The following is a 27,067-nucleotide window of genomic DNA, read 5'->3' on the forward strand; positions in this document are numbered from 1 at the left end:
TTTGTTCTTTATGTGAAGATTTGTTGCATTTTTGTTTTCTACTTAATGATTTATTTGTTGCAATTTAAAATGCTGGTGGAAGTAAGACAAAGGGGAATAGGCCGTGACTAGGGGAACATGCAGTGAGTGAGCAGGCTGAATAAAATTGGACGGGTACAACAAAAGCGCGATAGGAAAGCAGGAGAGGGAGCAGTCCAGGCCAGGACGCTCAGGTGGGAATAACCTCAGCTTTAGGAGGAACGGAAAGGAGGTGGTTTTTCTTGGATCCAATAATATCTGGTTGTGTTTCTGGGTCTGCAAAGATAAGAACAACTCACCAGACGATGCGGCCTGGGGAGGCTGTTCAAGCGCCACACGCCCACCAGTGTCGTGACCTGACTGACGTCACACAGGGAGCTGTTAGCCAAGTTTGAAGTCACTCTCCAGCTCTCTAAGACCTGGGGCTTCTGTGACTTCTGTTCCTCTGGATGTATGATATTTATATGTCTCTGAAGATGGTTTCTGAAGTGATGACACACAGTTCAGGAGTCTGAGGTACAGGGGAGACATTGCCTAAGAAAGACAGCTCTGAGCGTCCGTGGCTGCACCAGCCGTGGCTGCATTATCCGTGGCTTCGGATATCCCAGGCAGAAATCTACTCTCTTTATGCCATTTACCTTTTTTTTTTTTCAGGTTGCATTAATGCCCCATTACATAGGAAGTCTCTCTTTAGAAAGAAGGATTAAGGAATATTTCTGCTTCTCATTTTCCAAGTCTCTGTGTATAAGATGGGACTTATGTCACAAATACAGCTAGAACTATTGGATCCTCGAACACAGGAGCCCAAATGGGTGCTCTGGTTATTCACTCATTATGGAACAGAGGGGTCTCTGGTCTGTGTGGAGGAGACAGAATTTTCCCTTGCAGGAAGGAGAAGCAAGGCAGTGTCACCTGGAGTCTGGTCTCGTTGGTCTTTTGTGTGTGTCCCTGACAGTTCCCTCAGTAGGTAACAGACGCCTTACCCCTCCTTCTTTCCAATCACAGGATCTGCACTCATGAGCGAGCCTTCGTTTTTTTCACAGCGCGGATGAGTACTGGCATACTGTGTGTGTTTGCACACGTGCATGTATGTATGTGTTTGACACGTTTACTGTGTCAAGTGTAGTCTTGGGAGACTATTTTCTTGGACAGAAAATGGAGCAAAATTGTCAGGATGGGGAGAAAGTAGAAACTCACCCAAGAATGCTTCCCCCTGGGTGGCCTTGGGACTGCAGATCTGTTGCAGCTAAGTCGATCTGGCGTCACACTGCATACAGTTAGAGCCACATGGGGAGAAGGTCTTGTCACCAGAGGGCTCCTTCTATGGGTGGAGGGCACAGGTTGCTCATGGGGTATCCCCTGAGACTGGGGCATGTGAGTGTTAGGACCAGTTTACTGTAGTCTCTATCTGCTTAGCTATTCACCTTTATGTTACCTGCCTGGTCCCTGCGGACACTTGGACTGGCCATTGTCAGAAAGATGGAAGTGACACATATTTGCTATATGCTAGGCATTGTGCTGCATGATGTAAATACCTTCATTCATTTAATACTCAAGGCTACCATCCAAGTGGACACTATTGTCCCCACTTTACAGGTAAGGAGGCTGAGGTCCAAAGAGGCTAAAATAATTGATGTTAGGTTGTACGAGTAGAAAATGGCAGCCCTTGGCTTTGAACCCAGGCATTGGGGTCTGGAGATATGCTCTTCGCTTCTCTGTTACATTGCCTCTTAAGGCACTTTCCATGCTGGATGAAAGAGACACTGGAGAGGAGAGGCCTGGAGCGCTTGCCCTGACAGTCAGATCTTCCCCAGCCAAGAGGAGGCAAAGCCCGCGTGGGCAAGGCTGGCTCTCCTCCTCCTGGGAGGAGCCGTGGGCTGGGACCCGTGACCACGGGGGTCCAGCTCTGTTCTGCATCTCCCCACTTGTGCGATCGTGGGCGTGTGAATAATTCCTCTGCAGCAGTTCACAGGTTTTCACGAGGAACAAATGGGATAATATGTGTGAAAGCACTTGGCAAGTATTTAGGCGGTAACTGGATGTGAGATGCCGTCTCTGCTGCTACTACTGACTGAGTGACGCACGAGGTTGGGCCCACCGCCGCCCTGGGGCCTCGAAACCCACGCTGGCTCCCCTGCCACTCAGCCTGCCTCCAGTGCCCGAGTTTGCTACACAGGCTCTGACACAGGTTTGGGTAGGGAGCATTTGTAAGCAGCCGCTGTGTCGGTCACCGAGACACGGCAGGTGTCAGTCCCTCCGAAAGCATCTCTCGGGTTGAGAAGCCACCTGAGTGGCTTCGTTTGTGACATCAGTTTGCATCGTTTCTGCCTGCGTCGGATAAAGCCTGGTCATTTGCATGGCAGAGACCTGCCATATTTCACTGTTGGGCTGTGCAGTTAATTCGACAAGTGCGCTTTGAGCACCAACTGTGTGCAAAGCATCATTTAAAGACGGGAATGTAATAAAAACAAGCGAGATGTGCTCAAAAAAACTAACCTAGTCTCCTGCACCTGGGAAGGCTTCTCTGAGGGGGTGTGGATTAAGTTGAGTTGAAAGTGGGTGGGAGTGATCCAGATAACCAGAGGGGAGCGGTGTGGCATGTGAGGGATAAGGCTTCAGGCATAATGAACCGTCTGTGCAAAGGCCTGAACCAGTCAGGGTTTGGGTGGGAAAGAACTGGCACAGCCCGAAGAGAACTTAAGGAAGGGGACTTCTGACCAAGGTGGGGGCAGGGTGAAGGGAGCCAGCCAGGGGTGGCGAAGCACCCAGGACCAGTGACAGGGCGAAGCCGTTACCACCCTGGCCAGGGAGGCGGGGGCTGGGGGGGATTCACAGGGACCTAGTAGAGCATTAGTTGGAGGCAACAAGCCTTGTCCACAGGAGCCGCGTTCACAGGGAAAGGAGCTCAGCCGTCCTCTCCAGCAGGGAGAAGCCAGGACTGTAAAAACCACAGCCTCTTCTCTCACCCTCTCATCTCCTGCTATTGATTGATCCCAACCAGAAGCCTTCGGGAGGCCGAGGGGGCACAAGGGAGCCTCTTGGGATGCTGTTCACAGCGACAGCCTCCAGTAGTGTGGGCAAGAGGAGAAGGTAGGAAACAGATCTGCAGGAGAAACAGAAGAACCAGTACAACCAGGTGGGAAAAAAGCCCCGGGCTTCTGAGGAGTTGAGAAGGACTAGTAGGGAAGCATGAAGCCCGAGCCAGAGAGAGAATTAAAATAGCACCTACTAAGTGCTCATAGTTCAGTCCTCATATGACACCTCTAGGGTGGCTATGGAGGGCTATGGTGAGTCCATTTTACAGATGAGGAAACTGAAGTTCAGAGAGGTGATATAGCTCACGGAGCAGCTAAATGGTAGAGCCAGGACCGGAATCCAGGCAGCCTGGTTCCAGAGTCTGTGCTGTTAGCCACTAAGCCATTAGCTTCGCCACTCCCTCCATCAGGCACTTCCATGATCTCTTAATCGTGATCCAGACCACGCAGGGCCTTGTGGGAATTTGGATGTGTCTGAACATGGGTGTAACCAGTGAGCTTTAAGCTTGGAACTTTGATGGCTCTGGATTGGAGCAGGTCACCCTCGTGCCATGTGGCTTGTAGCAAAGGTTGTCGTTGCTTATTGCAGCAAGAACGATGCAGGGGTGTGGAGAGGGGCACAGCGAGGCAGTCACAGAAAGGAGGGTGTCAAGGCTGATCCCAGGTTTCTGGCTTGAGCACTTTGTTGGATGGTGGTTGCTATGGACTGAGTCCCCCCACCCCCCACTCATATGTGGACACCCTAATCCCCAACGTAATGGTATTTGGATATGGACCTTTGGGAGGTACACGAGTCATGGCTGGGGCCGTCATGATGGTGTTTGTGCCTTTATAAGGAGAGACAGGGCAGAGCTTGCTTCCTCTCTCTGCTCTCCCTAACGTGAGGACACAGCAGGGAGGTGGTGGGCTGCAAACCAGGGAGGAAGCCCTCACCAGGAGCAGAATCCTCCAGCACCTGAACTGTGGACTTCCCAGGCTCCGGAACTGCGAGAAATACATTTCTGTTGTTTAAGGTCCCCCCCCCCCCCCCCGCCCCGACCCTGGTTGATGATATCTTGTTACAGTATGTCCCAAACAGACAAAGACAGAGGTCCTTTCCCGGAGATGACAAGAGAAGCAAGATGGTTTTGTTTTTTATTTTTGGGTGGGCTGATCTTGAGTTCAGTTCTGAGTATGTCGAGTTTGATTTTCCTTTGAGACTTCTAAGAGGTGATTTCAAAGTATTCACTCGGCCACGTAACTGAGACTCAGAAGAAAGTTCTGTGTTGCTAAAATAACTCTCTGGGTCATCACACTGTAGATGGTAGATGAAGTCGTGAATATGGGTGTGTGTGTGTGTGTGTGTGTGTGTGTGTGTGTGTGTGTGTTTCGTGATGGCTGTGAGTGCCCAGGTTACTGGCAAGTGTTCACAGAGAATATCCAGGGTGTCAGGGTGAGCCCTCGATCATGTTTGGACAGAGAGGAAGAGATGAAAAAATTCACTGTGGCTCACAAAATGCTTTAAATTACTAGACAAAATGATTTTTTACCAGGCATTTGAGAATTTATATCACCGAACATTGTACAAATAGCAGATTTGACAGAAAACGAGTTTAATTCCAGAAAAGGTCAGGTTATTTTCAAGTTATGAATTGAGTTTTTTTATACCTTAGCTTTGTTTATTAACATTTATTACTAAAGTGATGGGTTTGACAAAGAGAGAGGATCTTGGGTTGTTTCCATAGATTCCTTTTGTTTAATATTTGTTCTCAGTACTCACAAGGATGGTTGAAATACTGAACATCCTAACACCATCTGTTCTCTTGTCCTTGGATTATAGGCTAACTTTATACACGTACCTTCTGTGAACTCTGGGATTTTATTTGGTTCTCTGAGCGGCAGAAACGTCAGAGCCTGACTGTTTTATTGGTGCACTTTCAACTGCAAACAGAAGAAGCCCAACTCAAAGAAGCTCAAAGGGGATGTCCGGGCTCTTGTAACCGAAAAGTGTCATGAGAGCCTCAGGTCTGGCTGCATCCAGATGCTCAGACAATGTGGCTGGGAAGCCATCTCTTTCCCACTGTTGTTTTCATTCTCAGGCAGGTGGTGGAGTCTTGCAACACTTGCTGCTTAGTGAGCAGAGAGCTAGGCTCCACTCTCCCCAACAAATCCCGGGTCCTATTCTATTTGTGAGCCCGTCCACTGTGGCCAGGGGACGGGATACTTCTGATTGGTGTGGTTGGGTCATGTGGTTTCTCCTTGGACCAGTCATTCTCTCCAGGAGGACATAGCACATTGATTGGCCACCCACACACGGATTCCTGAAGCTGAGTGTGGAGTCAGCTCACATGGACCGCCCTGGTCTGAGCATGCGCTGCTCCCAGTGGGAAGTCCAAGTGCTTTCTTAGGTGAGGGGGCTGGGTGCTGGGCTGACCCCACTAGTCTGCCTGGTCTTCTGTGGGTGAGGTGACCAGGGCCGGGGGCTTGTTGGATGGCTCTCCCAGCAGCTTTTCTGTACTTCTCAGTCTGTTCCTGAAGCACTTGAGCAACAAGGGTTGATTCTTTGGAATGTCAGCATTTGGGGGGCAGGCTGCCTGGGCACTCCTGTCACCACCATCTGCATAACGAATGCTGTATGCTCCTTATTATATGCCAAGCTCTGCCCTAGGTGTTTCGTACATACTGTCTCCATTCAACCCTTGCTGTGAGGTGGGTACTGTTATTAATAGTCCCTTTTTACAGGTGAGGAGACTGAGGAACTCCGTGACTTCCTCAGGGTCACACAGCTGGAGTCTGGGTTTTCAGCCAGAAATGTAGCTTCCAAGTCTGTGGTAACTTCACTATTCTGTCTGTCTGTCTCCTAGGACTGTCCATTTGTCCTGCACAGAGCAGCTGGTTAACGCCTGATGTACACGTAATAGGTACTCAGTGAATAGACCTTAAGCACAATGTCCCACAGTAGCATTTTGAACTCACCCCCCTGAGACTGTATCTACTTTCCAAATCCCTTTCATTGCAGAAGCATTTCTGGTTCTTAATTACTCTGCATTTACTCATCCTAGCTTCCCATTAAACAGCACTGCCTCGCTCGTTGAACCGCGAGAAGCCATTTATAGGGCCTGAGAAAATCTCCATGTCCCCGCCCCTGCCAAGCGTGCTCACGGTGTGTGCGTGGCATCTCATTGCTTTCCCGTCATCTGTCGGTTAGAAGCAAGTCACACGTCCTACCCGCACTCACAGGGAAGGGGTTAGACAAAGCTGCGACCACCAGAAGTCAGGGATCAGAGCGGCTGCCCTGGAGTTTACCCTCCTCTCCCAGTACATACGGGCCCGCACTGAGTAAGTGGCCAAGTCAGACACGCCTGGGCTCTTCCCTCAGGCACCTTGTGCTTCAGAGAAGTGAAACTTTTGCTGTCCCCTTACCTCACCTTCTTTATCTTGGCCTTGTGCCTGTAGAGAATGTGTCGGGTTCCCCAAACTCCTGCCCGCCTGAAACTTTAGAATGGAACCTTATTTAGAAATGGGATCATCGCCAATGCGATTAGTTGGGGTGAGTGCGGGCCCTCAGTCCAGTGACCGGTGTCCTTGTAAGGAGAGGAGAGACACAGCTACATGAGATCGTGTGAAGATAGACGCTGAGAGTGGAGAGAGGTGTCTAGGAGCCGAGGATTTCCAGGAACCACCTGGGGAAGAGGCATGGACTGGACTTCCTGAGAAGGAGCCCACCCTGCCAGCATCCTGACTGTAGACTAACGGCCTCCAGAGCCGAGAGAGAGCACATTTCTGTTGTTTTAACCCTCCCCCCGGTTCGTGGTCATTTGGTAGAGAAGCCCCAGGAGACTCATACAGCCAGCACAGAGCGGGGGAGACCAGCAGGAATTTTGGGGGCAGTCTTGTTCTGTTAGATTACCTGTGCAAGGTACTGTGATTTGAGATTGGCCAAGTGTCTGTAAAGCTGGAGTCAGGGAAGAAATGATTGTACTGTAGAAGCCATCATTTGGTTGGGGAAACGGCATAGTTACAGTCTCAACGAGGCACAGGAGACCCGGCCTCCTAGGCTGAGTGGAGCTTCCTGCAGGGGTGAGCCCACTGGCATTTCCACACTCAGAGCTGCCTTGGCCAGAGTGGAGAATAAATTTCTAGAATTGTAGAAATAGCCACAAGCTCATTCTTATTTATCATTCTTTCTTGCTGCGAGGGACCCCGCTGCTTTGCAAATTGACTTTGCTGATATCTAGCTATCTCCCCGGGGTGGACAAACAGACAAACAGAACAACAAGATCAAGGCACCTCTTGTGATAGGAACATTGTGATAATTAAGACCATTCTTTTGCTTGTAAAAACATTCAATTTCTGATATGTCAGAAGCTATACATAGAGTTTGCTTAGAATCTGACTTTCCTAGATAAAAGCTAAAATTGAACAGGGGGACAAGAGAGGGGAGACCGCCCCAAGGAGTCAGCAGGCATTGCTTGGGGAAAGTTCTCACGAGCATTGAGATCCCTCTTAGCGCGTTCCTCTGCTCAGAGCTGAAATTCTTGTCCTCCAGCACTCTGCTCGGAAGGACTATGGGTTGTCTGTTTGTCCTTCAGGATGATTCCTTTTCTCTTTCAGACTCAGAGACTAAAAATATCTATTCTCAGTATCCTGGTTTTCAGCCACTTGGGTAGGAGGAGGGACCCCCCCCTCCCAACGTGTCCTGCGGTCATCTTGGCCAGTCCAGTGTGGTGGGCTCACTCCCAGACTCTTTTCCCTATCCTGCAATCTTTCCGAGTTTAAATCATGGTCTGAAAGGAGCTCTCAGCAGAGCCTGACTTTGCCAGCCTCCAGGTGCCTAGTGGGAGACGCATACATCTGTCTCCCTGGTTGATTGATCACACAGAAAGTGGTTTGCTGGGAGGATCCAAATTAAAAGTATCTTTATAGTTTTCCTGAATCACACCCTGAAAGTGCTCCAGTGCCCAGGGCTGGGCTTATCTCAGAGAGTGTGTCGAACACCAGATGTTCCCTGGCATTCCTCTCCTTGACAGAATGTGATCATCTGGAACGTGTCCAAACGCTGTTACCCAAGCGTGTTCTGAGGACCACACATGTCCTCATGGCAGCTTGTTTAAAAACACAGCACTGTTGGGTCCTGCCCCAGACCTAGTGAATTACAGTCTCTGGAGGTTGGGTCTAGATATTTGTAACTAGCAGCAGGCAATTCTGCTGTGCTTGAAAGTTCAAAAACCTCTGGTCCAGCGGGTTCCAACGCCTGTACCTCCTCCCCTGCCCTTGGTGGCTATTTTCTCTTAATGGGCATCTTCAGTCTTCAAAGTCTGATATTTGTGGGACATCCAGAGACAGATGACACCTTAGATAGAGACCCTCCATTCTACCAGTATTATTTAAGTGCCTCCCATGTGCCAGGCCTGGTTCTCAGAACCATGGATAAAGCAGGGAGTAAAACTCATAGAAACGCCTGCTCTCCAGTGCTTTCCTCCAGTGGGGGAGAGAGCTAATAAGCTCCGAAGTGAAGTGTTTGGGTGTTGGTGTTCTGTTTCAGATAACTACGAAAGGCTCACCGAGGTGACATTTGCCCAAACCTGAAGGAGATTAAGGAGAAGTTCCTGCAGAGGTTTGAAGGCACTCACTGTTCTAGGAACCAGAAGGAAGCAGGTTCCCCACCAATACAGAATGTTCGCATATTTTTACACACATAAACATGCCTTTTTAAAGAGCATTGCCATTCCAAGCTACAAGAGTGTTAGGAGTTTTTCTTTAATTTGAGAATATTTAGCCAATTGAAATGAATCTACTGAAACGGGAGCATAAAGTCTCATAGACAATAGCGAGCAAAAGGAACCTTGATTGGGATTTTTTTCCTTCCTTGAGAAATGAAATAAAAATTATGACAGGTTTATTTTATCTTACGTTAAATAAAATTTAGGTTCAGCAATTCCCACTCTGTGCCACTCTGAACAAAGCACGCGTCGCCTGTGACAATTTGTTATTTTCCTCCAATTTTCTACAGCTGTGCAATACTGCGTTTTTCATTTCACACCTGACATTGTCAGTAGGATCACAAAAAGGATCAATTTAGCAGAGATATTCGAGGGCTTCCCCAATTTCCTCAAGAGCTTCACAATGCTTTGCTATTCGAACTGCTCTCTTTTGAAGAAACCGATCCTTCTTGTTGATTTTTTCCTGTTCGCTTGTTAACTGTCAATACAGATCTGTTGATGGTGGACCCCCTCCTGGGTTCTTTTTCTCCGTAGCTTTGCTGGCAGTTGTCAGTCCTCCAGGACCACAAGATTTGCAATTTCACTTTGCGGTAGATTTGCATTGCATTTGCCATGTGTTTATAGCTGACAGTCAGCAGCACCGGACCAACCCCAATGGCAGGGATGATGGAGTAATGTTTGGGCACAGGTGCGCTGTCACCCAGCGGCCACATGTGAGTGGGAACAGATTATCTGACAAGTCAGTTCGTCAACAGTTTCTCATTCTGCCAATGTGTTCTTCTCAATAGAATGCCATAACTACAAGAATTGAGATAAATATTTGTATAATGAAGACCCTATGGAAATATAAATAAGTTTTTTGTGACTATAAGAAAGTAGTTGTTATATGAGCCAAAGATGGTCCCTGTATATTGGCCCCTATATTATTTATTTCTTCACAGCAGACTGGGACTTGTTAGCTCAAAATCCTGCCAGCACCAAACTCAAATCTTTACACATCTGATTGTTATAAATATATCCCAAATAAGCATATTTTTAGCCATTTGGAGCCTGCCTGCTTTGCATACCCTGCAAAAACCCTGCATACCCAACGTCTGTTAGCCATAAATTCTGGTTATAAGACCCCAAGTCTGCGCTGATCTGCACACTTGCGCATGTGTTGCTCAGTGACATCAGGTAACACATAACCCCCCTCTCTGATCCTCCTGTTTCCTGGGGCTCCCTTGCCCTCCTCCCTTTTGGGGTGGTGGTGGTTTCACATCCTTTGGAAGATCTTATGCTGTGAGGGACTCCATAGCATGCAAACCTGTCCTAGTGTTGCCCCATAAGGCTTGCTGTGTGCTCCTGCCACCTTGTGGTCATACCTTTTACTTGCTGGGCCCCAGATCCCCGAAGCTCATTACAGTGCTGAGACCATTAATAGTTTTCATATAGTTTTAGATATTGTTGTTTTTATACATAACAAGCATTAAGAATATCACCAAGCCTAAAAATATTTCTCTAAAACACACGTAATGAATATTCAAGACATGGATTTTTCTGGGCTTAAATTATTCTAACGAATATAATCTAAAATCGGGAAGGATTTGGGCTAAGAACTGGAATTCAGGAACAGTTTTATAACTTGTATTTAGGAGAGGGGTAGAACCTCAGTAATTTGCCTTTAGGCTTGTGTTTTTGATACCCAACATTCATTTCTTCTCTTGAGACTTGAATTTCTTTTTAGGAGCCACTTTTTGTGATTACTGCCATGAGATTCAGATGGGCTTAACTTTACTCTTAGTGCAGGGATGGTAGTTGACTGGCTAAACTGGTGAGCACTGTTCTTCCCCTAGTTCTTGGTCCAAGGTGGAATGAATACTCAGTCTAATTCAGCCAATGAAAACCTAGCTCCAGGATTTTGTTCTGAGGGAGAGAATCTTGCTTTTCCTTTGTGGATGAGGATGTGAGATCTGGAGCTGCTGCAGCCACACTGACCACAAGAGGAGAGTCTGTCAGTGCAAAGGATGCATCCTTTACTGCATATCCACTGTGTAAGCAACCAAATGGCCAAAAATCCAGCCTAGAGTTGAGTATTTAGTTCTAAAGTGGATGGCCTAAGTATAAAACAGAAAGATTTGGATGCACTCATCAAGCAAGTTTTCTTGTGCCCTGCTAGATGGTAAATATAGTGGACTGGAGAGATGTTGGGGGAATGAGATGGAGAAGCTGTGGGTCTCTGCCCTGTCTCTAGTCCCTGCTGGGTGGAAACTGGCCTGGAGTCTAGATGTCTTTCTTATTGCTTCCGCACAGCAGCTGGAATGTCATCAGTCCCTTCCAACCAGCAAGGTGCTCATCTGGAGTCTAAGACCCTTCCCCATCACAGGCAAGGTCAAAGTTTCAGATTACTCTGCTCCTCAGAACAAGGACAGGGCCCCGGGCACTTGGAAGGGTGGTGGAAGTTGGGGGGAGAAACCCCTCTGTGTGTGCAGGGTGGTAGCGGTCTGACTCATCTTGAGGCCCCCCTGCTGAGCTTAAGTAGCAGGGGGGTCACATTCAGTGGTAGCTGCTCCCCTGGCTGCAACTGGGCGTCCCTGTTACAAACACCAGGTCTGCTTGCTTTGTTGGGAACGTTATACGGAACTAGAACATATGTTCAGAAAAGTACACGTGAGTGAGCACAGCCTGATGAATTCTTGAGACCCACCATGCAGTCACATGCAGAAGGAGAAACAGAACATTGCTGGGGCCCCAGAAGCCCCCTGGGGACCCCGTCCAGTTACTTCCCCAAAATGTGACCACGATGCTGACTTCAGCCTCAGAGGTCTGTTGGCCTGTTTCTGACTTCCTGTAAATGGGATTTTGCAGTGTGCCCTTTCTCGCCCAGCAGCATATCTGGAGGTTCGTCGTGTTGTTTGGGTGGTGGCAGACTGCTCATTCTCGTTTCTGCTGCACTGTATTCGTGGCTATCTGTTCTCTTCTCACTGAGCAGTTTCGGCTGTTTCCATTCGGGCTCCATCGGATGGTGCTGCCACGGACTCCCTTGTGCTCTTCTGGGGAACACGTGCATGCATTTCTCTTAGGCATCTGCCTCGCAGTGGAAGTGCCGGGCTGTAGATCTGCAGAAATTCAGCTTGGGAGACATTGCCAGATGGTATTCCAAAGAAATGGAACCACGATCATGCATTCCAGCAATGCACACCAGTTCCAGGTCGACACTTGCTAAGTTCTCTCTTCGTTTCAGCCCTTCTGATGGGCAAGTGTCTGTTTTCTGTGCTGTACAAGGAGGCTTACAAGAGTGCAGTGCTACCGACGGTAATGATAGGGATAATTAATAATAATAATAGAGAATAAAAGTTAAGACAAACCCTGCAATGCCGTGCATCTGTCTGCATCTGTCCTGTGTGGCTCCATGCCCTAACGGGGACAGTTCATGTGTGACTGTTGAGCCTACGGGTACAGAAGCTGGCCTGTCTTTATGGCAGTTTTGGAAGGTATTTAGCAGCTTGAAAGTCCCCTTTCTGGGGGATGGATGGGCCCTAGGAAGCCTGGAAGGGGGCGGGGTAGGTATCTGTTTTCTTGGGACTTCCTCTTTGCCTTGAAATCAGCCATGCTGAAGTTTCTGGATCCCCTTGTGCTCCAGATCACCGACGCAGCAGGGTGAGCCTCTCAGGTCTGACATTGCTGTAGCCCGGGGGGGGGGGGGGCAGCCAGAACCAAAGGAAACCAGCAATGCAGGAAGGCGCTAGGGCAGAAATGTTCCTGGTGTGTTCTGGGTCGGCAGGAGGTTGCAGTCCTAGGTGGCTTGGGAGGAGGACGGGGATAGAGGGAAAAAGTAATTGTGTCTGGAGCCCTAATGCTGAGCGCCGTGCTTGGGTGTGGATGGTGGAGTAGAGATTGAGAGCCGGTGACCCTGCAGGCGAGAACACAGAGATGTCCCCGCTGATGGCCAAACCTGGAGGGCTGCTGGTGGCAGGCTGCCCCTGGGGAGGGGAGCAAACGGCGGCTACTGTGACGGGCTCTCATCTGGGCTCCAGGTAAGCAGGAAAAGGTGAAGGAGTCAGACACCTTCTCGAGAGCATCGTGGCATGTAGAAAAGCATCTGTGGTGTCCCGGGGCCAATAATCCCATTTGAGGGAAACCTTGGGAGGCCACCTTGGTGTACTCTCTGCCTCTGTCCTCATGCACAGCCCTAGGCACTGGTGTGACCCTGCTGGGAGACCTCTGTTGGGTACGGGTCACCATCCCAAGTCTGCATCCCGGCCTCCCCTGGGATCGCCTGGATCTCTTTAGGACCAGCAAGGGCAGTGACAATGGTGAGCACAGTGGCTGGCCTCCAGACCTGCTTGGGCTGTTGGTACTTGTGGTCGCCCCTGGTTGGAGGCCTGCTTCTCAGCACTCCCAGGGAGAGTTCACCCATTGCAGTGGCCTCTATCTCAAAAAATAAAAAAGACTGCCAAGGAGGGTAGTGGGGAGGCCCTAGCATCCAGTTGCATGAATCCGTTCAGAGATGCTGAGTCCCTGAAGACAAGGTGAACATCAAGTCTCTGACAACAAGGGGACCTGTGCCTTGTTTTTGGATGAGAAGGAGAGGAAATAAACAAAAAATCCCAAGGAGAATCCTCAGTGGACATGTTGTGCTGGAACCTCCAGGACTGAAAGGGCAGAGGGGCCATTAGGGCTCAGTTGGGAGCTGGAGTGCAGGTCATGGGTCACTGGACTCAGCTGCTGTGGCATTGGCCAGCAGCTCGTTGTGTGCATGTGGCTCACGGGGGATACCACGTGGATGGGAGCAGGTTTCTAATCCTGGCTCTGCCATTGCCCGGCTCCATGACCTCCAGCTGGCCACTCAGCCTGGGGGCGGGAGGGTCGAAATGTGTTCATCTGGACTTTGAGGACAATAGTAATAATATGGCCCACGGGGCTGTCTGACGAAAGAGCTCCATGAGCCGTCGTGCTCACGTAGGAGAACGTGATAACTGTTACAATAGCAAGTTCTACCAGAGAGGAGACGCGACTCCTGGAACATTCTCTCCAATTGCCCCTTTGGCAGCAAGATGGAATAGCTGAAAGTGGGGACAGAACAGAACGCCTCTTTACGGTTCGCATAAATTAATCCCGGGAACATCATGGTGGTGAGAAAGAACGCTTGCAGGTGGCAGCACCCTTAGTCAGTGCTGTCGGGAAGGAGATCGGTCAGAGCAGGGAGTGGCGTCTGCATCTCCTGGGGGCGCTGCAGGGTCAGTGGGGATTTCTCAGGGCGCGAGGGCTAGCCACTGAGCGTCCTGGCATCTATGCGAGGACCTGCATGAGGAGAATAAAGGAAGCAGAAGCATTTCTTCGCTGTTTAACCAAGTCTGCAGGAATTTGAAGCCCCAATTCCGCCCCCACGCTCCTCATGGTAGGCAGCAAAGCCAGGGGCGCTAGGACAGCCCTTGGGTCCAGAGCGCTCCCTCCTGCTCCTTGAGATTCTGGCTTTGTAAGTTCCCTCCTTCGGTCTTGGGGATTTTGTTTTATATTGATAAATGCTTTTTTATTTTTATTTTTTTTAATTTTCAACCTCTCCTGGGACGGGCTATTCATCTGTTTCTACCCCCTTTTCTTTCTTTTTTTTTTTTTTTAAAACATACAATTGGCCATTTCCAAGGGACCAGTTCAGTGGCATTTAGCACATTTGCGGTGCGGTCCTGTCCCCACCAAGACTGTGCCGTTAGTCTAGCAGTTATTGCCCCTTCTCCCCCAGCGCCCCCCAGCCCCTGGCAGCCGCCAGTCTGCTCTCTGTACGGATTCGCTTCTTCTGGACATTTTACATAAATGGAATCACACAATACATGGCCTTTCATGCCTGGCTTCTTCCACGGCAACTGATGTCGAGGTTCATCCCCATTGTAGTGGGTGTCAAAGCTTCATTCCTTTTTATGGCCAAATTGTGTTCCTTTTTTTTTTTTTTTAAGATTTTATTTATTTATTTCAGAGAGAGTGAGCAAGCAAGAGAAAAATCGAGAGAGAGAGAGCATAAGTGGGTGGGTGGGGGCACAGCGAGAAGGAGAAGCAGGCTCCTCACTGAGCAGGGAGCCTGACATGGGGCTCGGGGCTCAATCTCAGGACCCCAAGATCGTGACCTGAGCTGAAGGCAGATGCTTCACCGACTGAACCACCCAATCATGTTCATTTTGATGTATCTGTGGAAAAGGGTGCCCAGGGCCTCACCGGGCCTTGCTTGTAGGTTCACAGGCCTCTGGGAAGCAGAGGGACGTCATGTTCCCTTGCAGCCAAGTACCTGCTGACCCTGTGCAGTGTTTGTTCCTGGACTCGGAAGTGCAAGCACGTCCTTTTGCCCCTACTCCTACCTAGTTAAGGCATGGCGAGCAGAGGGCACTGCATGGCTCTGCCTTCCTCCTAATTGTTCCCCGCACATGTTCCCAGCTCGTCCACGGGCAAGTCCCAAGGCTGCTGTCCAAGAACTTGGATGATGCCCTGGACTCCTGCTGCTGCAGAGGAGACGCTGTCTGGTTAGTTGCAACAGAGGGCCATTTGAGGAGCAGGGAACACATGGGAAACAACCAGGCTGTGAGCTGGCCTTTTCTCAGTGCCGGAGCGCCTGGGTCCTTGGGTTCTTCCTCGGGAAACGTGCTGCCAACACCATACCAGGCATTCCCTAGCTATGCTATCCTGCCTGGATGTTGTGTGTATTTTTCTCCTGACGACGGCATGCTCCATCATTCCCTTCTCCCCGTGTGGTCAGGGCCACCCTTTCCTCCTCGGTCCCCTGGGCTTCCCCAGCCCCCCAGCCGTGTGTGCTCCCTCCACCTCGTGGGGACCCGTCCCCGTCTCCAGATGAAGAGCAGGCCCAGCAGATTCCATCCACGTCCACCCAGACATACCTGCCTCATTCCCATCACTCGCAGCCCCTGCAGCAGACAGCGCTCTGGTTCCCGGCGCGTTGATGAAACGTAAAACTAACTCGCTTGGCAAAAGGCTGGGGCTCCGTCTTCGGGGCACTTGTAAAAATAACAGGACACTTAGTTTTCAAAGGAAAGCCATTTACCACCTCTCTTCCCTACGGTCTCTCAGAGGAAAGGAAAGATCTGCTCTGGCTCCATATTTTTTACCAGCTGTCTTGAACTAACGTGGTTTCATACATGTATACATCTTTTTCTTACCCCACAGAATTAAGGCCGCAGCCGGTGTGAAAATATCGGCCGTGCGAGTCAGCAGCGAGCAGCAGTGGGCAGTCCAGGAGGACATAGACAGCAGCAGCGAGCAGACAACGGCCACACTCACCTGCGTGGGCCACCACCCGGACACGCAGAGCAGGTAAGCGCTGACGTCCCCGTGCGCGCCTCGGCCGTGGTGGGGCTGGGGTAGCTGCAAGAGCTGATAGCAAAATAATGTGCACGTAATGAGGAGAGGCCTCTGCCTTTAATGGGCGATGTGTTCCTTTCGCCCATCAGCACTGCTCAGCCGTTCGGCTTTCGAATGGCTCCATTACGGGGCTGTGCTGCCGTAAGAAGCTTTTATCCTTTACGCTCTTTATACACCAGTGGCCCAATTACGGGAGCAGTCTCAAAAATTACCTGAACTCACATATGTGCAGGGTTTGAGAACCGTATTTTAGGAATTTATTATTATTACTGTTATTGTTTGCACTGAAGACTGAAGAATGAAATGAGGACCATAGAAATGATCTAAGAGGCGAGGGGGAAATGTACCTTTTTACGAGCAAACGGAGGGTGGCTAGAGCAATTGAGTAATTGTAGCTCAGTGCTTAAATGCAGTCATTTTGCAGATATCACACCTGGGTATTGGCGTGTGGAGTCAGAATGGGAGATCAGGTGAACTTGGTATTGCCGGCACATGCTTGTCCTCTCCGGCTCAGATGCCGGCCTTGGGTTTCATAGGGCTGCACTCACCTGGGAGATGGAGGGAGGTCATTGCTAGTCATCGTGCATCAGGACCCCAAAAAGGCAGAGGGAGCTGTTCCCACTGTGGTAACAGCCTTTTCTCTCAAGGAGTCTGGCCAAAATGAGCCACTAGACATGTCACCCCGGCCCCTGCCTTAAAGCCACAGTGGCTCTGGCTTCAGCCAGGATGAGACTCGAGGCCTCAGCTTGGCAGGCAGGCCCCTTGCAGATCTCTGCCATTGTCATACCCTGTTCTCTTTTCTTTCCCCTCTAGTATTCAAACTCCACGGTCTTTGGCCCCGAGGGGTTACTCTGTGGCCGCTCTGGGGCGTGGGTGGGTGGGTGGCTGGGCTCCTGAGGCTCAGGGAGGTCGGGTGGAGCTTGCCTCCTCCAGGGGAGTCCTGCACCAAGTGCTCCCTGCCTGGGTGACCCTGGCCAACTTCAACTAGGACCCTGTCCTGCCTGCTTCCAAGAGCTCTTCCAAAGGGAAGGGAGTAAGTGGTCACGAGCTTTCTGTTAGGTATATTGACCAGTCCAAACTCAACATTCTGATTATCCTGCTCTCCATCCCTTGACAGGGCTTTTCATCTGCAACCTCATGTGGCCCATGGTTTCCCTGGAAATCTGTCTGCCTGCTGAGCGTTCCCGCACCCTGAATTGTCAGTATATGGGGAGAGCCTAGGATTTTTATATTGGCTCAGGTGCTTTCATTTGCGAGTACTAGAATATCCACCAAACGTGGCTGCTACAACACAGTTTTATCATCTCACCTGGCAAGAAACTTGGGGCCGGGTTGTTGGCGGCTGGTTAATGCGGCAGCACAGACGGTGTCACCCAGGTGTGTCCTGTCTTCCACTCTGTTGTGCCCGGCTCACTGACTGTCATCCTCCCTCTCGTTTGCTCATAGTCGCAAGATGACTGTAGCAGTCCCAGGCATCACCAGCCTACCCAGTTGTTCACTAACACGGGCAGGGAGGCGCTTCTGTGTATCTCTTTTTTATCGGGGACGAAGACCTGGAAGTCATCTCTTCAGATCTCAGGGGGAAGCGGTGGGCCTTTGCCCAAGAAGCAGTCTGGGAAAGCAAACACCCAGCACTGTTTTGGGGAGTTGTTGTGGGGGGAGGTCTTTGTTATAAAGGAAGAAGGGTGGAAGAATGGCGGTCAGCTAGCACCGTTGGCCACACGCTTCAGATGTGGTACCTGCCAAGGGTTGTAGCTTCCTCTCTGTTTTGTGCTGGGGCCCAGACTCTGTGTTGCTGGGGGTGTTGTTTGGGTGGGCTTTGTCCAGCGGCTGCCGTTGGGCGCCACACTGAAGAAGCCCAAGCAAAAAAGGGGTCTTGGGTTCCTCATGCTGATGGAGACGTGCAGGGGGGCTCCTACCAGGGACATCTGGATCCAGCTGCACAAGCGGCATCCTTAGCGACCTGTCCCCTGTCTTTCCTCTGGGTTGGCAGCATCTCCGGCAGGATCTTCCCTCCTGGTGGCAGGTCGGCCACCAGTGGCTCCCAGTGTCCATCCTGCTGTCATGGTCACTTCAGGGAGGACGCCGCTCTTCCCCGTCAGGTCCCCTGGCTCTGTTTGGCCCAGCTTGGATCATGGACCCCCCAGAACCAGTCAGTCACTGTGGCCAGCCCACGTGAATGATGTGGGCTTAGAGGATGAGAGATGTTCTGGGGGATGGATGCTGGGGGTGCAGATACACGAGGGGGCCTTGTGGTTATCACAGTCCTGCTGTGCTGAGGGGTCCGAATGGGGTGCCTGGACATACACCCTCCAAAATCACCATTTGGATATACATCTTGGGTATAGATCTTCCTTGATTCATAACGGGGTTACTTCCTGATACACCACACCCATCATACGTTGAAAATATCATGAGTTAAAAATGCGTACAATACACCTAACTGGACACCACAACTTAGCCAGGCCCACCGTCAGCGTGCTCAGAGCACGGACGCGAGCCTCCCGTTGCACAAAACCACAGAGCCTGTTCTGTACGGGAGTGCTGACTGTCTCATGTAATTCACTGACGACTGCGCTGACAGTGACAGGAGGCTCGGCCGTGAGGGTGCGGGTGGCGTCTGTGACCCTCGTGATCGCGTGGCTGACGCGGAGCGGCGGCTGCTGCCGAGCATCACGGGAGAGGATGTGACCGCGGATCGTGAGCCTGGGACAAGATCTAGATTCAAAATCCCAAGTACGACTTCTACTGAATGCGTTAATTGCTTAAACGCCATCATCCAGCTGACAGTTGCATGCATGTCAGACCATCCTGAGTCAGAAAGGTCTGTGTGAGGGCAGAATCCGGGGTCTCTGCGTAGGAAATCGACTCCTTGAAGTACTGGACTGAGCAAGTGGTGATGTTTTACACTGAAGAGAAAGCAGAGGCGGTGATGATCTCTTTTGGCTCTGTGAAATCAGTTTAGCCTTCTCTTTAGGAGAAAGAAACCAGTTACAGGAGAAGACGAGTCGTTACCTAAGCAGAGTTACATAATTAGTACATAATTATGAGACGCTCTCCCATCCAGCGTCCTCCTGGAGGTCAAACACCTCCCCGGGGCTGGATGAAGGACAGGGATTGATGATTTGGCATGACAATTTATACTTATCTAATATCCCTCTAAAATCCATTCCATAATCTAAATAAATAATTGCTTCTCTTTATACTTTTCTGTTGAATTGTGATGTCAAATGAGGTGTGAAACACAAGCTCACGGACCGTGTTTGCCGGCTAACAAAGTGAATATATGAATATATCCCTAACAAAACATCCCTCAGAAAGGTGTAATCTCCAAATTGTGACAACCTTGGACGGAATAGAGTTTTTAATAGAATATAATGTACAAACTGCCTGAAATTCTGTGATAAGAATTAAAAATGTGTCGTATGGGAAGACCCGACGCGCTCAGTGAGAAAGGCAGTAAAGGTCTTAATTTAAAATATTTTAATGAATGCTCATTGTGAGGAAATGTGAGTAATAGAGATGAAAACCACAAGATAAAGAGTAGTGTTACCAAAGGAGGAGAGAAGAGATTAGAAAAATAAGGAAATTTGAAAGTGTTCAGAACAGATAACAGGGCAGCGATGGAAATGGAGGGTAGCCGTTGGGCGGTTTGCGTGGAGACCACGTGCGGTCAGAGACAAGGTTGCTCCCTGAATGGTTTCTGTCTGGCTGTTGGGAGCCAAACCTCAGCGAAAATAAGCTGCAACTTTTTCTATGGTCAGAAACCACAATACAGAGTTCATTCTCATCCAAACATTGGAGAAGAGCTTGGGGGTGCAGCACGGAAAGAGGAGTTTGTGCCTCTCCATGGGATAGAAAAGCAAAAGCCCCCAAATAGATTTCTTTAAAGAAATGAACACACCCCACATTGTTGTCAGCCCAGCTGGGGGTGAAATCAAGATCAAAGTCACATGTTTACTGTGGAGTGTTACCCTGTTGGAAAATCTGGAACCCATCTTCCAGGAGTTCTCCTTTGCCTGCTCTCATCCAGAAAATCCTGGGCAAACGAAGGGGTCGCCCTCCTGAATAACCTAACTCATTACTTTTTCTGAAATGCAGCCCTTAAACATTAAGCAACGGTGTTAGTATAAGAGTCACTGTGTCAAGTATCATTATGTGGATTCAGGAAACACAAACCAGGATAAATAGTTCGCTGCACTTCAGGATTCTTAATTTAATTTAATTTTTTTTTAGAAGAAGGACAAAGACAGGCCAGAGGTGGCAGTGGCTTCCTCTGTCTCCAAGTACAAGCACTGTTTCCTACCTGACTTGTTTATGTTGGTTTCTTTCCTTCTCTAGACGGTTTAATGACAGGTAAAGATAGAACACAGAGAACATTTAAGTATGTCTTTGAGGACAATTTTGTGTGATTCTGTCGTCCTTTGCTTAGTTTATTTAAAGACGGATTGAAAAATTCTACAATGCGTATTAGGTGCCAGATGTCATCGTGAGTCTTTTAGGAAAGTATCTTTTAAGAGTCGGCAATGTTAGAGCCCCGCGAGGCAGATAACTGGCATGATTGCTGCTTAACAGATGTGTAAGCTGACCAGTTTAAATGACTTCCCAAGCTCTCCGGGCCAGTAAGTAGCCAAAACAGTAGGACCTTAGAGTCCAAGCTCTTATCTGAGCCCCGGGATGTTCCCGATTGCGTGTTCTTCCTTCGCCCTCGTTCAGCATTCTTGTCCAGTCAAACTGAAAACTCGGTGACAGCTTGCCCATGGCCCAGGCAGGCCATCTGGCAGGTGGCTCGAATAGTAGCCCCTTGAAAGATGTGCACACATCCTCACCCCGCAATGTGTGAGTGTTTATTTGGGAAGAAGGATCTTGGCAGAGGTAACTAAGTGAAGAATCTTGAGATGAGGAGATTATCCTGGATTGCCCGGGTGGGCTGTCAATCTAATGTCAAGTGTCCTCGTAAGACAGACACGGAGGAGAAGGCCATGGAGATGGAGGCAGAGATTGGAGTGAAGTGGCCACAAGCCAAGGAAGCCAAGCAATGCCCGGAGCCCCCAGAAACTGGAAAAAGCAATGAACGAATATTCCCGTAGAGCCTTAGGTGGGAGCGTGACCCTGCCGACACCTTGATTTTGGAGCTCTGGCTTCCAGAGCTGTGAGAGAAGAAATCTCTGTTGCTGTAGGCTATTAAGTTCGGGGTAATTTGTTACAGCAGCTGTAGGAAACTAATACAGGGGCTTCGTGACTACTTGCTGTACAGATAAATCAAGACTTCTCAATCCTGGATGCATAGCAGATACCTGGAGGTCCTTAATAAGTACACATTCCTTAGGCCTTACACCTCAGTGGGTCACAGGCATTGATACTGTAAAAACTCTCCAGGTGATTCTTTAAAAAAGACTTATTTATTTATTTGAGAGAGAGTGTGTGTGTGCACGTGAGAGTGTGCACAGCAGGAGGGGCAGAGAGAGAGGGAGACAGAATCTGAAGCAGACTCCACGCTGAGCAGAGAGCCCAACGAGGTGCTTGATCTCATGACCCCGAAATCACGACCTGAGCCAAAACCGAGACTCAGATGGTCAACAGACCGCACCGCCCAGGTGCCTCTCCAGGTGATCTTAATGTGTAGCCAGAGTTGGGAATTAGTGGGATGTAAGAATGAATGAAATAGTCATGAATTCAAACACCATAAGAAAATAAAGGTATTTTGTTTTTAACAATTTTTGGATTTGAAAACAGTGGATTTAGAAACACACAGTTATTAAGTTTACAATAAAATTTGCCACTGGATACCTCTCAGTACCAGCTGCCAGGACAGTTCAAAACCAGGATTTGGGTATAGAAACATATCATGTCCTGGATCTGTCTGTAATTCGTGCTACAAATTGGTAACAGGGTTTGCCTATGGGAAATAAAGGGCTCCTTCCCCCGCCTCCCAAAAAGGGATAAGACCAACCAAAGAAAAGGGAAAGAGAAATAGTTTAAAAACATGCCACCTCTTTTTCTAGCCAGTGTGAAACTCTGTGAATTTATGCCGCCGGCTGGTTTCAGCATAGGTATGCCAGAAGTCTTCTTACTTCAAAAGTAATAGATGTTCAATGACAATTTAGAAGATACACTGAATAAGATGTAGGAGATAAAAATCATCCCTGAACCTGTGTAGGGTCAGAGATAACCACTGTCACTCTTTGGGTGAGGATACCCTACGTATGTGTGTCACGTATGTGGATATACACAATATGTTAGTTTTGTCAGCATTTAGCGCGTTTCACTTTGAAAGCTGTTTTCTGTAACACTGTAGAATAAATATATGGCAACATCTTTTCAGATCGTTAAATATTTGAAACAATAATTATCAGCCCCTTTGAAAAACTCATGAAAGGGGTGGACTCTCTTTCTCCCAAAATACAAATACACATAAACAATTTTTTCCCAACAATCTGAAGACTCATGGAGCCTTTCGATGGACGTGTAAAGTGTACTATCTAATAGTGGTGTAATGTTCTCTCGATGTTATAGATCTTCTCTTTATTTACCGTGTTCCATTCTTCCCTCTTTAAACATTCTTTCAAAACGTAAAATGCCTTTGGAGTACTTCTGTGGTCAGTCTTCAGGTGAGGGTGCTAGAAGTGAATGGCTAGGTTACAAGATGTGATGAAGTTTTAAATTTTTGATGATTTTGTGAAATTTTTCTGCTGGTTTGCACTGGCAGCTCTGTGTGAGAGTGCCCTGTTCTTGGTTCCTTTGCCAACACTGGGCATTCATTGCCTCAGAAGGATAATTTGATACTTGGAATATGGCTGTGTTCTTATAGGCTTAATTTCCATTGACCTGATTTTTTTTTTTTATTATGATATGTTAGTCATCATACAGTACATCGTTAGTTTTTGATGTAGTGTTCCATGATTCATTGTTTGCGTATAACACCCATGCTCCATGCAGTACGTGCCCTCCTTAGTACCCTTCATCAGGCTACCCCTTCCCCCCACCCCACTCCCCTCTGAAACCTTCAGTTTATTTTCTAGAGTCCATAGTCTCGCATGGTTCATCTCCCCTCCCCCCCTTCATTCTTCCCTTCCTTCTCCTTCCGATCTCTCTGCTATTCCTTATGTTCCACAAATAAGTGAAGCCATATGATAATTGTCTTTCTCTGCTTGACTTATTTCACTTAGCATAATCTCCTCCAGTCGCATCCATGTTGATGCAAATGTTGGGTAATCGTTCTTTCTGATAGCTGAGTAATATTCCATTGTATATATGGACCACAACTTCTTAATCCAGTCATCTGTTGAAGGGCATCTCGGCTCCTTCCACGATTTAGCTATTGTGGACAATGCTGCTATGAACATTGGGGTACATATGGCCCTTCTCTTCATTATGTCTGTATCTTTGGGGTAAATACCCAGTAGTGCAATTGCTGGGTCATAGGGTAGCTCTATTTTTAATTTTTTAAGGAACTTCCACCCTGTTTTCCAGAGTGGCTATGCCAACTTCAATTCCCACCAACAGTGTAAGAGGGTTCCCCTTTCTTCACATCCTCTCCAACATTTGTTGTTTCCTGCCTTGTCAGTTTTTGCCATTCTAACTGGCATAAGGTGGTATCTTAGTGTGGTTTTGATTTGAATTTCCCTGATCGCTAATGATGTTGAACATTTTTTCATGTACCTGTTAGCCATTCCTATTTCTTCATTGGAAAAGTGTCTGTTCATATCTTCTTCCCATTTTTTAAATTTGATTATTTGTTTCTTGGGTGTCGAGTTTGAGAAGTTCTTTATAGATCTTAGATACCAGCCTTTTATCTGTAGTGTCATTTGCAAATATCTTCTCCCGTTCCATGGGTTGCCTCTTTGTTTTGTTGACTGTTTCTTTTGCTGTGCAGAAGCTTTTTATCTTGATGAAGTCCTAAAAGTTCATTTTGCTTTTGTTTCCTTTACCTTTGGAGACGTGTCATGAAAGAAGTTGCTGTGGCCGATATCAAAGAGGTTACTGCCTGTGTTCTCCTCTATGATTTTGATGGATTCCTGTCTCACATCGAGGTCTTTCATCCATTTAGAGTTTATCTTTGTGTATGGTGTGGGAGAGTGGTCAAGTGTCATTCTTCTTTATATAGCTGTCTGATTTTCCCATGACCATTTATTGAAGAGACTGTCTTTTTTTCCAAGGAAATGTTGAAGAAGAAAACCAATGCTGGGGGCATCACATTGCTTGATTTTAAGTTATACTGCAAAGCTGTGATCACCAAGACGGTATGGTACTGGCACAAAAACACATGCATAGATCAGTGGAACAGAATACAGACTCCAGAAATGGACCCTCAACTCTATGGTCAACTAACCTTTGACATTGACCTGATTTTTGGTGAAATTTGAGTTTTCCCTCATTTTTGTCTGCAAGCATCTTTCCCTACTTTGTTGTATTTCCTTTTTTATTACTATATTGTCACTTTAGCAGTGTTTTAGGTTTTGTGTGGTCAGATCTAGTCATTATTGTTATTCAAGTGAAGGATTTCTGCCTGGAGGAGGGGTGGCCTGGGCTGGAGCAGGATGCCTGAAAACCTGTCCATCAGCCTAGCCTCCCAGTGATGTCCGAGAAGACCAGAACCTGCCCCCAGCACAAGTGGTAAAGATAGATTTTATTTGGAAACTGTTGCAAAAAAGGGAAATGAGACCTCTGTGTAACCTGTAGAGACATGTGGGAATTTATGGTTGAGGAGCAGAGTGGGGGTGGGGTGGGGTCAGTAGATGGCACAGGACTAAGAGGAGTCATCCCGGGTAAGGGGCAGTCCTGGCCAGACTGACCAAACCAGATTCTTGATGAGGGCAGACCGCGGTGATCAGACATCAAGGTTAGGGGTAAGGAATTTTATTAGAATCTAGAGAGTGAGGGGCACCTTGGTGGCTCAGTCATTAAGCATCTGCCTTCGGCTCAGGGCGTGATCCCAGGTTGCTGGGATTGAGCCCTGTGTCGGGCTCCCTGCTCCACTGGGAGCCTGCTTCTTCCCCTCCCACTCCCCCTGCTTGTGCTTGCTGGCTGTCTCTTTGTCAAATAAATAAATAAATAAATAAAATCTTAAAAAAAAAAAAAAAGAATCTAGGGAGTGAGCAAGTATCAGGAAAGGGGGTATTCTCTCTAAACTGACTTAGCGGGATCTTAATGGTTGGGCTCTGATGGTGTGGCAAGGACGGGGAGGGAGCGCTCAGAGGAGCTCACCCCCAGTTTGGTTAAGTCACCCCTGCTGACCTGGCAAAGCTGGGTAGTGTGAGTGACCACTGAACCTTTGTCACCTTAGGCCATTGAGGTCTGGACTTCAGTTGTTACCAGGCATAAGGAAGTCTGTGCTGACTGATACAAAGAGCTCTCAAATGCATATTTCACGAATAGTAAGACTTTTTTGAGCACTTTTAGGTTATAGAGGAATTGAGCAGAAATTATAGGGCATTCTCATCTTTCCCCTGGCACAGCTTCCCCCATTGTTAACATCCCGCATGAGTGTGGTACATTTGTGTCAATTGATCAGCCAACACTGATGTATTCTTTTTTTCTTAAAAAGGATATTTATTTATTTATTTATTTATTTATTTATTTATTTATTTATGAGTGCGAGCAGGGGGTGGGGCAGAGGGAGATGGGGAGAGAGAATCTTAAGAGACTCCCTGCTGAGTATGGAGCCAATGCCAGGCTTGATCTCATGACCCTGAGATCATGACCTGAGCCGAAATCAAGAGTCAGATGCTTAACCAACTGAGCCACCTAGGCATCCTCTGATGGATTCTTTTTAACTGAAGTGTGTGGTATATAGTAGGATTCACTCCTGGTGTTGTGCATTCTGCGGATTTAGACAAATACATGATGATGTGTGATGTGTGTCTAGCAGTCCAGTATCAGAAACAGTAGTTCCACTGCCCTAAAAACGCTCTGTGCTGCACCTGGTTATCTTTCTCCCTCCTCCAGAATCCCGGGCAACCACTGATCTCTTTACTGTCTCCAAGGTCGTGCCTTTTCCAGAACGTCCTGTAGTTGGAATCATACAGTCTGTAGCCTTTCCGGACTCGCTCCTTTCACTAAGTAGTATGCACTTAAGGTTCCTTTGCATCTTTTCATGGCTTGGTCGCTTATTTATTTTCAGCACTGAGTAATATTCCATCGTCTGGCTCTACCATGGTTTATTTATCCATCACCTATTAAAGGGCGTCTTTGTTGCTTCCAAGTTGGGCAATTATGAATAATGCTGCTATAAACATCTGTGTGCTAGTTGTTGTGCAGACATAAATTTTCAGCTCCTTTGGGTAAATACCAAGGAGTGTGATTGTTGGATCGTATGGTAAGAGTACGTTTAGTTTTGCATGAAACTGCTGAACTGTCTTGCAGAGTGGCTCTGCCGCTGTGCATTCTCATCAGCCGTGAGTCAGCGTTCCACTGTTCCACGTCCTCGTTAATGTTTGGTGCTGCCGTGTTCTGGATACTGGCCATTCTGGTACGTGTGCAGTGGTATCTTATTATTGTTTTAATTTTCAGTTCCCTAATAACATGTGATGTTTAATATCTTCTCATAGGCTTATATTCCATCTCTATATCTTCTTTGGTGTGTGTTCAGATTTTTTTGCCCATTTATAAATTGGGTTGTTTGTTCTCTTACTGTTGTGTGTTAAGAGGTCTTTGTATATTTTAGATACCACCCCATTATTGGTTATGTGCTTTGCATGTATCCCCTTCCAATCTGTGGCTTCTCTTTTCACCCTCTTATTCAAATAAACATTTTGAGTCGTGATCCCATGTCTGGAATAAGTTCCTAGGTTTCCAGGTGACTACATTTAGGTGACTCAGAAGGTTCCCTAATTCTCAAGTTGGCTGGTTTGGGGTAGAAAAACCCATATTTGGGTGTTCTGATGTCTTACTTTATGACTCTGAGTTTTCCCACTGACCAGGAGGGCCTTGCTGGTTGAGGATGTCATCCCCGGCAACGTACAGGCT

General features: G+C 48.1%; 1 protein-coding gene across 1 annotated transcript in view; it reads left to right on the forward strand.

The window, feature by feature from the left end:
* The window catches only part of TMEM132B (transmembrane protein 132B), a 356,834-nt gene that overhangs the window by 174,229 nt on the left and 155,538 nt on the right, over window positions 1–27,067 (forward strand). The window contains exon 3 of the mRNA XM_044389799.3: window positions 15,905–16,051. Coding sequence (XP_044245734.1) covers window positions 15,905–16,051 — 147 coding nt within the window. The remainder of the gene's footprint in view (window positions 1–15,904; window positions 16,052–27,067) is intronic.

The sequence above is a fragment of the Ursus arctos genome, unplaced genomic scaffold (assembly GCF_023065955.2).
Source record: "Ursus arctos isolate Adak ecotype North America unplaced genomic scaffold, UrsArc2.0 scaffold_34, whole genome shotgun sequence".
In the NCBI taxonomy this organism is placed as follows: Eukaryota; Metazoa; Chordata; class Mammalia; order Carnivora; family Ursidae; genus Ursus; species Ursus arctos.